At 35.8% G+C, this 13,561-nt stretch overlaps 1 protein-coding gene and 1 non-coding gene across 2 annotated transcripts; both read right to left on the bottom strand.

Annotated features, from left to right (window-relative positions):
- Positions 1-10,988: 10,988 nt before the first annotated feature.
- LOC115919444 (acetylcholinesterase-like) lies at positions 10,989-13,540 on the bottom strand. Its single transcript, XM_030973267.1, has 3 exons — positions 13,494-13,540; positions 12,639-12,796; positions 10,989-11,073 (listed from the first exon to the last, which is right to left on the bottom strand). Exons 1-3 carry the CDS (start codon positions 13,535-13,537, stop codon positions 11,033-11,035), a joined length of 243 nt encoding a protein of 80 aa, XP_030829127.1. The 5' UTR covers positions 13,538-13,540; the 3' UTR covers positions 10,989-11,032.
- TRNAE-CUC lies at positions 11,746-11,817 on the bottom strand. The gene has a single exon. It is a non-coding gene; the product is annotated as a tRNA-Glu (tRNA).
- Positions 13,541-13,561: the final 21 nt, after the last annotated feature.

The following is a 13,561-nucleotide window of genomic DNA, read 5'->3' as shown; positions in this document are numbered from 1 at the left end:
ACTACCAAACGCCGAGCTAACTTGGTAGGAAACGTAATATTATAATGATTTAGACAATTTGGAAAGCAGAAAAGATCGTGTAGATCGAGTCACACGAAACCCCTTTTTTCTATTTTGGTGTATTACATGTACAATCTAGATTCTAGTGAAAAGAATATTATGTTTCCTTTTAAATGGCGAAAAGTTCACATACAACAATAGGTGGATCCATGGTTTTGCGAGAGGGAGGGAGCACAACTTCCAGTATTGTCTGACAGTAAACATGCTCAAAAAAAGTTGATGTTGTTTAAAAAAAAAATATTTTCAAGTGTCTCTTTGGTCTAATTACTGAAAACAAAAATGTAACGGGAGCAACAACAAAAAACTCATCCTTGTTGATTTCAGTTATATGCACGATTGGGTTTAAAAAGGGGGTGCGGGCCCCCTCCCCCTATGTCCGCCATTGCAGAAAAAGTAGAATTGTTAGTTTGATTGGAATGAGGGGAGCTGTGAAGCGTTGGCCATCAATATTGGCCCGCACACACGCTCTCATGAAGTCCTTCAACGGATAAATGTTCCAGGCAATTTGTTCATAATTCATTCCTGGGTTATCCTTGGGCTCTTGAACACCAGGCAAGGTAGCTTTCATCATTAAATCATCGCCTGTCAGGACAGCATTAAACTTCGGAGTATGACAGTGGTCAATTTATTGATGCAAGTCTATACGTTTGTTAGTACTATGTACTTCGTTTTCTATCATTCTTTCTCATTGTTATACTAATTTACATTCCTGAAAATTAAATGAAATAAAATAAATACTAACAAAAGATATTGATAAGGGGCGTCTCCCCCCCCCCCCCTTCCCCTCCTCCTCCCAGCCGAGATTTGAATGTGGTGCCGGATTACTCTTGCCGAAAAAGAGGGGTTTTTACGGCCGATCGATAAATATCATTCAAACACATAAAAAGGGTTCTCAAATATTGTGAGTTTTGTCCACGGAAGCTCGGCGACGTTGTGACTTGCCTACATACTGTGGAAGGGAATGTCAATTCCCATTTTAGTATAATAGTAACGGCTCTACAATCAGTACGATGTAAATCAGAAAATGAAGGTATCTCTCGTTGTTAATGAAGATAAAATTGATACACTAAATATATCGATGAATGGAATATGGTCAAAATGTAAAGAGGAACTCGTTATGATTATCATGATTACAGATGAATATTGTTATAAACAGTAAGTTTTACAAAGTTTAGCAAGGTCTTGATTTCACTTATTGAGCCTTTTAATGGACAAAAGTAATACCCAAATATTTTCTTTTTTTTAGACTTGGGCAGGTGTAGGCCCCCACCATCGTCCCCTACCTTAAACGATGACAGTGAGCTAGCGTTAGAATGAGAGGTTAGATTTAGTACCTTACTACCACGCCTGTGAATGATGATGAGGATATACCTTGGCAGGTTTATGAAGCTATTGAGTGCTTATGGTCTCACTTGTATTTATTTTCGGACAGATTTCCCTTTGATTTATAACGCAGGACTGCCCTTGGCCGGGTAGACTACGAGAAAAAAAAAGGTGTGGCCATCGATATGGAATGGGAGAGAACAAAAAAAAAAAGGGGGGGGGGGGCTTTTTTCCTCTCTCGATGAGCAGATATAAGCAGGATTAGTAGTGGATCCAAGTTGGTCTGTCGGTCGGATAACTGGTCTGCCTATACGATGACCCCGGTTCGATCCTCAGTTGGATCTTTCGGGTAGTAACAGTAATGCTCTACACACACGAGACGTCATTTTGAATTCGTTAATACTCGCGTTAATCACTCCTTTGAAATACGAGTAAATCTAGCCCATATGCCTGTAATTCCAAAGTAGTGTTCTTCGAATCGAAGAGATAGCATGTTCGATCTGGATATGTATTTCAAACAATTTTACTGCATCTAGAATTGTTTAATGTGCGATTCCACGTTTCAGTTCCAGAAAAAAAATAGTACTCCGTTGAAAGAAAAGATGGAATTCTGGTTAGGGTGAAAAATAATTTGTGAGTGCTTTTGTCTATTTTTCTATTGATCAGTTTGAAAGAATACCATATAGAAAGTGTTACCTGAAGAGGATTGCCCTTCAAATGCCCGAAATATATCTAAACATATCTATACAAAAATATATATATATATATAACTAAATTCAAATTCTACTTGACTGTGTGTGTAGTCCCATATATCATTTACTCAGTTTTCAGCATGAAGTGCTGGTGATTCTTTCAGTATAAAGACTGAGATAAACTAGTTTTTGTCAATTCGTTGGGGGGATTACAAAAAATCTTATACTATTCAACAATTCATCTGTGCCACATAATCAACCTTTCTAAATATTGTGTATACAAATACAATACATCATATTCAAGTCATTGTGATGTTAAATATGTTTTCAGTGTTAACTGCAGTGGTTTAGTAATTGATATATAATGGCCATGAGAGTTGTTTCTATAGCTCGCTCGAAAAAACTGAAAAGAAGTAGAAATGATAGATTGCATGTACGTTTATAGTTCAGTGTTTATCTAACTAATTTGAATTTGCTAGTGTAAAATGATCTAGAAATTGCTTCTGTAATTACTACAGGAGTCATACCCATATATCACTATGTAAGATGATAACACTGTTCTGTAGGTGTGTGGTTCAGTATTTGCTGGGCATATGCTTTCAAGTTCGTTTCGTATGTTTAAGTGACTATTATGTCATTCAAATATGCCATATGCCGGCACTTACATATCTTTGGTGTGAATGTTAGAATAAAATAATAATGGTATTGGTTCATATAGTCTGACCCAGAAAACGTCATCCCTAAGTGTTCGAGCCTTACAGTATATAACTCATTATCAATAGCTGCTGTGCATGCAACCTTCATTGTTGGTATAATCATGATAACTATACCTTAGTTTTGTATTTCCTTTATGCCTTGATACCTGGGACCCCGTTCACAAAACTTGAAATAAGGCTTTGTGAAACGGGTCCCTGGTCATGGCGCCTTGATGACGTTTCTTACACTGAATTGACCTTGGCCTTGGTCTTGGATGCTTTAGTCTTGGCGTTGAGGTTAAAGCCCTGGATACCTGGAGGAAAGTCAAGGCATTTTCAAGACATATATGGAATTTTGCTATTTTTCAAATAATTTGTTGTTGTTGTTGTTGATAGTTCGGTTACTTTTGTAAAAATAACATTATGTATATTTGTGAAATAACATTACAGTGCATGTTATGTATAAGCACAACTCGCTCAATGTAAACACACATTGAGATCTTTAACAAAGTTTTACAATTTTAGGCGATTTTTAGCCACGGACTTTGCTTCCAACTATAGTGAATCAATGGACTTTTGACTTGGAGGGGCAACCACAAGTCTCATGACTAAAGCTTTAGATTTGTTAAAAACTATGTTATTTATATTATTCCTTTTGCCAATTTGATTTCTTGGGGTGCATTGCAATAACTAGTGAGGTTGTTTATGTTTTACATGATCGTTGTCTATAAATATCGAAATATCGAAAGGCAAAAAGAGGGGGAGGGGGTTAGGAGAGGAGAAATATTAGAACAAATAATGGTACTAATAGAAATTGTAGTAGTAATACTATGCACTCTGTGTCTTTGGAAAGCTGTGTCACAAAACTATTTCTAGGTGCATTTCGGCCTTTCTAAAAATCAGCAACAACTTACAATCATCCCATATATTACCCGGCTACCTCAATCAATTTCCCAATAGGGGCAATACACATTATTCATCATTTTCTTTGTTTTTGTTGTTGTTGTCGCCGTGTATCCCAATGAAGTGGCGTCATTCCAACGGGGGTAGAATTTTTCCAATCAGATAATTGAAAATAAAGTGAAAAATGATGGTCGGAATGGCAGACGTGTGAAGTTCTCTCTAGCTCTTATATCGCGAGGTATACTCGGGTGGCCTTAATCGCTGCCAGGGGACCTTGCGGCCGCCGCACCAATTAAAAATTCATCGCCTCAACCAAACAACTTTTGTTTTAGGGTGAGCCTGTACTTTTCTGAAACGAAGGTATGGAGCTCTGACACGGAATGCAACGACATGTTGAGCTATAGGCCTACTGGTTGTGTGAAGCAAACACTGCGAATTATTTTAAAACTGCAAAATGGAGTCTGATATTTTCTTCTACTCTATTTCTTTTCACTGTTTTTTCTTCCGTTTTTTCCAAGAAGTACTTAAATTTGTTGGGAATATGCATGATACACTTTTAAATAGCCTATTTCGGTCTTCCTCAGAAATCATTATTTTGTTTTTTTCATGCGCAAGCACCATTTTGACATGACAATGTATACAGTTTACGCCATATGGATGCTTATTTGTTTTCTACGTTCATATCGATTTTATACTGGCCCATATCCCCTCCTTACAACTCAATATTTATCCCTCCTCTTAATTATATACCCAAAAGGCACCTGGTGATGTGATAACAGTGTCTTGTGATAATACAGGGATTTTGTTCATCGTACCCCCCCCCCCCATCCTCTTTTATGAGGGGTGGATAATTTAAATATATATAAACTATAAAAGTTTTAAATATCCTTCAGTTAAGAAAAGCACATTCTCTTTCTAAAGTACTTTTCAAAGGTATTAGTTGTGTTTATCATTTTTATGTCGGGCTCCAGTTTTTGCGATTTAAAAAAGCCCTTCTATATAATTATGGGCTTATACATGAAAGAGTACTTCCTCCACAGGCGGGTATACACAATCTGTTTATTCTATTGCTGATATTTGCTTCTGTATAATACATGTCATGCATGTAGAAAAAACCAAAATAAAATTCAATTTGTTGTTAATGGAGTTTTCAACATATTGGTTTTTTTTTTTCGTTGTTTTCTTTGCAATTGAAATGTTGAAAGTTAAAAAAAAAAAAAATGATATTACTGTTGTATAAAAGCAGGACGGTTGCAAAAGGCGAATGGCTTAAAGAATAAGCTTGTGTAGGTGGACGGAATTTTTTGAACAGTAGTGCTTGAACATGATTAATTACTTAATACATTCTTTTACGTGGGAGTAGTTAGTTGAGTCTTAGCTGTCTAATTTGTTGTTTTTTTCACATTAAAGCAATGTAGAGTACCTGAGAGCATTCAATTATTTATTAATTTCTAAAAAAAAAAAATTATTTCATGAATACTGTTATTGTGACAGAAGCGGCGCTATGAGGAGGGGGCGATGAGGGGCGATTTAAATATGAGGACTTTTAAAATTCTATTATGTTGGTATTTTTCTCTTACTTCTTTTTTCTTCTGCTTCTTCTTATCATTATTACTATCTTCGTTTGTAGTATAAGGCCTAGTATTATTATAATTATAATTGTTATTAACATCATCATTCTTTTTGTTGTTCTTGTTACTTTTTTCTTTCATTTACCACCCTTCCTTTTTCTTTTTCGTTTTCAGATTCATTTAGACATGTACACTAAACCTGGTATTATTGTATGATATAATTTACTAATACTAACCCGTTTGTTTGCGTGAAGAGGTTATCTAGTACAAAAGTCATGAGTTTGACGTGATATTCAGTATGTGCACCTTTAATAGTAAATTATGATTTTGCTAAAGCTATCCGTCACAGAACACAGAACAGGCTGAAGTTTGAGAAAACAATATTATCAGACTTTATCATTCAGACAGAAATTATGAATTGCCGATTTACGGATTTGTTGACAAATCCCTAACATCAATGAGTGGTGCGCCCCTGGTTAGAAATACGAAATGAAATCAAGTGTAATTATCTAAGGAAACTTTAAACAGTGTTTTTATTCTGAGAAAAATATATCAAGTACAGCCTACATGATATTTTAATTCTGTCTATTGGGTTTAAACAAACATGAGATATATTGTTTAACCAGAACATCAATTTTAATAAGCCTTTTTTTCTCGTGGTCTGATGTATCTCATGGAAGTAAGATTGAGTTGAAGGAGATGCCGCAAGCAACCACACGTTTTCCACTGGTCTTTACCGAATCACTGATACAACGAGTAATAATTCAGCTAGAATAAATAAAGATGGCGAGAGAGCTTTAAAGGGATTTTTTAAAAACGGAACTAATCTGTCAGCCCATCGATCAGAGAATGGGAGAGAACATGGATTGAATGACTAGAAGAGTAGCAGTGAAAATGGGCGACACGTTTTTTGTTATGGTGTGAGGTCGCGAGTCTTGATGAGAAATGGTTTCCGGTGTTTGGGGTCGTGCGGGTTTATATTACGCCTTCTCGTCTTAGACCAAATATGCTTGGATGGGGAGAAGTTGATTGAAGATGAAAAGAAACAAGCAAAAAAAAGGTTACTCTAAAGTTATCTGACATGTGACATGTTAAACATACTTCTTCCATTTCTTAGTGGGCCATCCCTGTAGACCGAAAGCCCACGCAACCAAACGTTCCAAAATGACAACGAAACACAACATAGAAACTCATAATGAAAAATAGAAAAGAAATGAAGAAAAGACATGAACGCGGAGAATACATCACGAATAAAAAAGAGAAGAGGAGAAGAGAAGAGAGAGAGAGAGAGAAAAGAGAGAGAGAGAGAGAGAGAGAGAGAGAGAGAGGGGGGGAACTCCCAATTAATAAATGAAATGTTAAACCATTAAAAATATACGGGAAGTTAGAAAGAAAAATAAAGATCCTCAAGAAATAAACAAAGAAATATACAAGGACAGTTTGTTGGTATCGTGAACCGCGGTGGTCTCGTGCGCTGGATCCTTTCACTGCATTGTCTTGATTGTAGTGATATATTCTCTTAAAATGCTTCATATTGAGTTTTTATCAAATCAGTACTTTTCTACCAGAACTAAATAAATCTATGTAAATTCGTGAGTAGGGAAATGACATCGTCGTCACGGTAAGAAAGGAGTGTTGGATATGAATAAAATGAGTTGTATTGTTTTCATTATGGAATCTGTAAACGTTTACTTTCGGTCAAAAATGCCATTCACGCGTTTAGTGTATATTCTATTTCAACCATCTTTCCTTAGACGTTAATGATAGAATGACGATGATGTCATTAAAACTGTTATGGTTCATAAATAGAACTCCTTTCGTAGCATACTTAGACTGCCAAACAGCTTGATTATATCCAAAAATATATATTCTACCCACTCAAATACAGAGGCTTCAATAACAACCCTCTCTTTCCTCCACATTTCGTGCGTGTATTGTGGGTGTGTGTGTCTTGCTTCTACGTTTCATTTATATGCTCTCATATTCCTTTTTGTTACTAACTGTCTGTCCATTCGTTAAGCGATATATCCTCTGTTTATCTATCTAAATGTTTTGAATTACATTTAGAAAGTTTTGAACTTTATAAAATCAGTCAAAACCTCTACCGAATGAAAAGGGAAAATATTCGATGTTCTCTTACTTCTGTCGGCGATACTAAAGTCGAGTTCAACCAAGATCGATAAACCATTTAATTATCAAACGACATTCGCTTTTAAAGTGTTAGCATTGTTTGTCTCATATTCTGTATTTTAAAAATAATTGAGATTCAATCACAAAGACGTTTGAAAATAATAGAACATTAATTTCCTCGCAATATCACATCACATATTCTACCTTTACAAAGTACAATGCATGTATTTATATTTTTCTCTAGATATATCTCCCTTTCGTCTGTTTGTTTCTGTATGTTGCCTGTACTCACATGTTAGACTCTTTCTCACATCTAACATTCTATATTACGAACGTGTAACCCATTTCCATTGAATATTCGTATCATTGTGAAAGATTAACATTGAAGGAAACGCAGATGGCATAATAGAAGATAATAAACATATTTAAGATTACATTTTTAAGAGTGTCGGGATAGTTTTCCTAGTTGTTTATGATTTATTTTGTTAGGTAAGGAGTAAAGTAACATCTCTTCTATTGTCTACAAATCAATATAATCATAAATGTTTTACAATCGTCTTTTAACATGAGAAACCACATCATTACGTAATCGAAATCTCATCAGGAAGTAGACTTCGTATTGACACGTGTTTTTAAAAAGTTAATTCCGGTCGTTGATCTGTGGATTTGTTTTTCAATATTGTAAACAGTCACAGGTGTAGTTTTTTTTTCGTTTAGTACAGGGATCTTTGACTTTCTCCGTCGTTTTTAGGGCACTACATGGCAAAGTAAATTTGCGATTTCTATATTTGTGTTTTCTTCCATTTTTGTATACCTATCATTCATTGTCATTACTTTTTGTCTATACAAATGCATTTCTATTTTATTTTTTCACCCTCGCCACTTGTTATGATGTCATATCTATACCCAGCTTTCTCATAGATTCGTCAGAGTTGTCAAGCAGAAATGACCTCCGATGTGTTTCATGTTCGCAGCAAAGATTTGTTAGAGTGCAGAAGAAGATTTAGGCCTTTCAATTCCATTTAAATCTTGACCACTTTGCTGAGAAGAAAATTTCTCATTTGACTCGGACGTCAATAAAAACCACAAACCCCACTCTCCGTGCAGACAAAAAAAAAAGAGTGATATGACATAAAAATAAAAGAGATATGAGATTGAACCAAGAGGCGATATCATAAAGAGGAGATGAAATGGCGAGGATTGATATCGCGAAGATGTTAAATCCAATCTATTAAGGAATGGCTCCACTTCTATCTAACCGGCAGCGCCTTTTCCTCCACTCCCTCTATCGTCAAAAGATGACTTCATCATGCCGCAGTGTTGCTGCTCTTTTGTTTTTAACCCAATCTCATATACACGTACACCACACTTTTTGTGGCGTCTTAAATTTCCACCGAAAAGGCCGTTTACACGCAACCGTAAATCCGCCACCGTGTTGCATTTGTTTTGTTTCCGATCGTTTTCTTCAGCCCAATCCACGTGCAGCCGATTAAGATAACTTATTGCTTGAGACCCAATATTTGACAGTGATAGCGGTACCGTGAATATATGTTTATGGTAAATGAAATTTTCGCCTATTATCGGTGCTCGAGAGAGCCGGTTTATTGCTTGTGGCATCTCGCACAGCTTTTTTTTTTCTAGAGTTCTTCATTTTCATACCATTTAAAGGACAGATTTATATTCAGACACTTATGAGGCTTCACAGCAACGAGGAAACATTATATCATGAGTCAATATTTATTGCGAATTATATTTGTCATTTATTATTTACTTCTGTAAATATGTAATCATTGAAAGTGCACGACGAGTCATTACAAACACAGTCTTCCCTTATTTGTTAGCACTATGTTAAATCTTCGCTAATCAGATTATCGTGAATATTTCGGTTTTTATTGAATTTAAGAACAATTCTAGATTTAAGACCATAGTTTTCCCCTAGTTTGTTATTTTATTTTATTACTATTTTTTCTATTGTTGCTTTGCATCAGCGGCAACAATGCTTCTGTAGCCTAAAAACGTTAAAGGTCATTACAAAAAATAAGCTATAATAGATAAAGGAACTCTTTCCTCCATAGTACGTCGCCGTGGTCGAAGTCCAGCATTTTATAAGTCAAAGTTAAAATATGATAAGAGTTACTGAATATGGATTTGTCGTCAGCTCCACATAATTTGATTGCTAAAATTACTGAGTTAACAATTAGGAAAATATTTGTGACGCCGTACGGACCAATTTGGTCTTTGTTTTTGTTGTTGTGGTTGTTGCTGCAGTTTTTGTCTGTTTTAGGGGTTCTTTTTTGCAACAGATGTGCCTTTCTGCTTGGCACCCAACCGCCTGTCTTTTGTTCAATATTTCGGATAAATCTTTTGTATACATGATTTAATTGACGTGTTTCAAAAAAATGTTTTCCTTTAATGAGTCAAAAGGTAACTTTGTTAGTAGGTAAGACGAACAGATTTAATGTGTAAAAATGACTGCAAAAATAATGTTCCCATCTGTTTGTTTGTGTTTGTTTGTTTGTTGTTAGTTATCTTTCCGTCAAGACAATGTGAGATCAAGTATATAATGGCTCAACAATGTTTACCCACACAAAACACACACGTCATGCACACACACGCGCACACACACTCTCACACACATAATATGGAAATAATCTTCAAATCTACCCTGATCTCATGATCTCACGTGTATTTCAAAGCATCAAATCACAGGAATCGGCTAAGAGAAGATTATCAATTATGGCTCGATCTACTAAGATAATTCTTTGAATTTATTCATCATCTACCAAATGATGCTGAGAAGATGCTGCTGGTTTATATTGCTGCAAAGCCGTACAATGTATGGGGGTTTTACGCTAAATGAGCCGGTGACGATTAAGTCGATTATTAGCAAGGCATAAGTTAATGGACTTCATACGTCAAAATGCAAAATGAAAGGTTTCGACAGTATTATTCTTTTGCTGGGTTCTTTCACGAGGAATAGTAGGAAGGGGAGATCTGGCGTGATTCGCTGTTGAAGGATTGATGAGTGTGTGCATAGCATTTCCCCTCAAAGGAAAAATAAGACTCGGAATGGTTCGCCGGCGAAAGCTAAATCCCGGTCAGAATCCCGCTATTAGGAAATGGATTTTGCATAATAAACAGTAGACAGGAACAATTAAGATCCTTAATGGGTTAGGGCCGGTTGATTTCATCATCATTATTATAAGGATAAGACTTCGCCGATTATTCTGATGCTCACCAATCTTGAATTGGTTTACGAGCCGAACTGATCGCAATAAAAGGATTTCAGAATTGACGTCTTCATTTATCGTAGTCCCAAGATAGATCAGTGGTAAAGCATTGGTCTCGTAATCGGGAGGTCCAGGGTTCGAAGCCCTTTGGTAAGGCATTCAACATCATTAAAATGACCCTAGTCGGATGGGACTTCAAGCCTTCAGTCCCTGGTTGCTTTCTTACAAGCAAACACATGCTTTCATAGCAGCCAAGTAAAACAAACATAGAAATCAAACAAACGAAATAAAACAACACATTTATGTGTATGCAGATTAGCTTCTTTATTCTATTTTGATAAATGTTGATATTCTCCTGATTATAATTATAGCTTCTATAATATCCCTAGATACTCTGTGCATCTCTTCATTTCTTCTGATTAGAAGCTCTACCATGGTGCAGACCATCTGTTCCTCACTTTGCTCGTACCTGAGTAGTGGAAAGAGAGGGAAAGAAATGACGAATATAGTATAATATATAATTATGTGGTGCTTTGGCCATACCGATATGGCCAATGTGTTCAACAACAACGTGGAAACAACAAGATCGAACAAAAACAAAAACAAAACAAAAATGGAATTTCTAAAATTTTATCAATTATCGGTCGGTTCTGAGTGGATTTAGCAGTATTTATTTTTATTTCTTTTAAACGTTTTAGCCCTCCATAGGCTATTTTATTGAGTCAAACAAACATTTTTACAATTCAATGAAATTAAGTCTTTCCTTAATTCAAACAAAACAGAATACTTTCACATTTCTCTCCTTGTTGTTCATACAAACAAATGTTGAAGTGCCTGCCATTTGGTACAAAATTTGTTATACATACCAGATATAGAATGGATATATCTCTCGTCTTCATAATATTGAATAATTTTCTTCTTCAAAGAACTAAAATTTGGAATTTTGTTATTAAGCTTATGAACAAATAGTTGATGTATTTATTTATGCATGCATGCATGAAATTACAGGTGTATGCTTTAATCTAAGGGCTAGGTCAGAAGGGAACCAGGGTTCGAGCTTCTAGATGTCCATATCAGGCAGAGTGAATCTGGACCGGTTGGGTTTCCCTGGTGGATTGGGCGTTAAAACAAAAGTCTGTACTTCCCACACCGGGAATCGAACCCGGGCCACGGCGGTGAGAGCGCCGGATCCTAACCACTAGACCATATGGGATTTCTTGCAACATCAGTAATTCAATGTCAATTCATCGACCATCTTCACTAGCACCGTGCATTGATGATCTGTACACAACATTTTAGTGTCACGTCGAACTCTATGTCCCGAATTCACAAAGAAGGTTTGTCGACAAAACCTAGGTTTATGTGCCTCATATGACGCGTTTCGACGCGTTTCAAACCTAGGTTTAAAACGCGACATATGACGCACATATACCTAGGTTTGTCGACAAGCCTCCTTTGTGAATTCGGGCCATGGGGGGGGGGGGGGCGGAGAGGTGAATCCTTTTGAAATGTCGACTGTTTGGGCAATTATCATCTCAGGTTTAGGTAATGTGGGGATCACTTCTTGATCTTGTTATTTCTTATCTACAACAGATATTTACTAGAAAATTGATAAAGGAAGAAAATGATGAACTAAAACATCATTACAATTAAATGCATTTATAATGGCCTATGAATACTCTATGAGGTTCCTTTATTCATCCACGATATTCTTTCGTTGAAGTTTAAACATTTCAAAAATTATTGTATCACAACATTTTAAATTTTACAATTTATATATTTTTTTAGTTCAAAAATTAAAACAAAATCGATCTCCCTAATATTTCTCCCAAACAGTACTCCCAAATAATACCTTTTAAGAGCAACCTTAAGATAGTTTAAAATATTTTTGGTCACGTGAAGAGCTCTCTGCCAATCAAAGATCAATACATTTTATATGCAGTATATATAATATAAAGTATACGGTGATTTGAGAATAATAACATACAGTTTATAAGTAATATTCAATAATGAAAGTTGTAGGTGACATTTTACCTGAAGACTCAAGCAACTCTGGGACAAACTCGTTCCAAAATGCGACGTCATCAGCACGTAGAGCTCGACTCGGGGTCAGGTCCGGGTCCAGGACCATGTACTGCAGTTCCGGAACTGTGTAGGTTGGCCATGTTGGTAGCTCAGCTGAATTGGGAGTGCTGTAGTCCCACATGATGGATTCAAATGAAGGGTGTGAGACAAAAAAAAATGATATTGAATATTTTGTAATCAAACTATTTTATTTTTTTAATATTTAAATGAAATTCTGAATGATTTATCTTTTCAAGAAGGATATAAGGTTTTACATTTGACCGCCAAGTGCGAATAGGGTGAGAAACTTCTTGCTGCTACATATTTATGAAAAACCTGCTGAAAAACAGCTTTTGCTGAATGCGGGCACAATTGTATTATGTTTTTAACCGTGAATAAATAAAATATACCATACCATACCATACCATGAATGTTATACTCATGGAAATGATGAAAGGGTCCTGGAAACTATCGTGTATGACATTTTATTATCATGTGGACTCAACGTGAATGTATACAACTAAATGGTTGATAAGGCGCATGTAAAAACTGAGAAAACCTTTCACATATTGCCTTTGAAACAAATCGTAGTCTAAACTATTTACATATAGCTGAAAGGGTCTGCTTTGAATCGTTTGGGGGGAGTAGTAAACTCAGATTAAATATTTTGTTGATATTTTCTATTTATTTATAATTTGTTTAGTGCATTTCACGTCCCTGATGGCATATCGTTTTAAGTATGTGTTGAAGTATGAAAGAAACTCAAACTCACTCATGTCATGAATAGAAATTATCATTTTCTATGTTCAGGTTCCACTTTCTCACCCAGTATTGGCGAAGTTGGTCCAATAGTTCATCAAGTTGACCATGAAAGTCAGTTCGTTGGAGCGGAG

Source organism: Strongylocentrotus purpuratus, unplaced genomic scaffold (assembly GCF_000002235.5).
Source record: "Strongylocentrotus purpuratus isolate Spur 01 unplaced genomic scaffold, Spur_5.0 spur5_scaffold_6, whole genome shotgun sequence".
NCBI classification, from domain to species: domain Eukaryota; kingdom Metazoa; phylum Echinodermata; class Echinoidea; order Camarodonta; family Strongylocentrotidae; genus Strongylocentrotus; species Strongylocentrotus purpuratus.
This window is presented reverse-complemented; position numbering and strand designations above follow the sequence as displayed.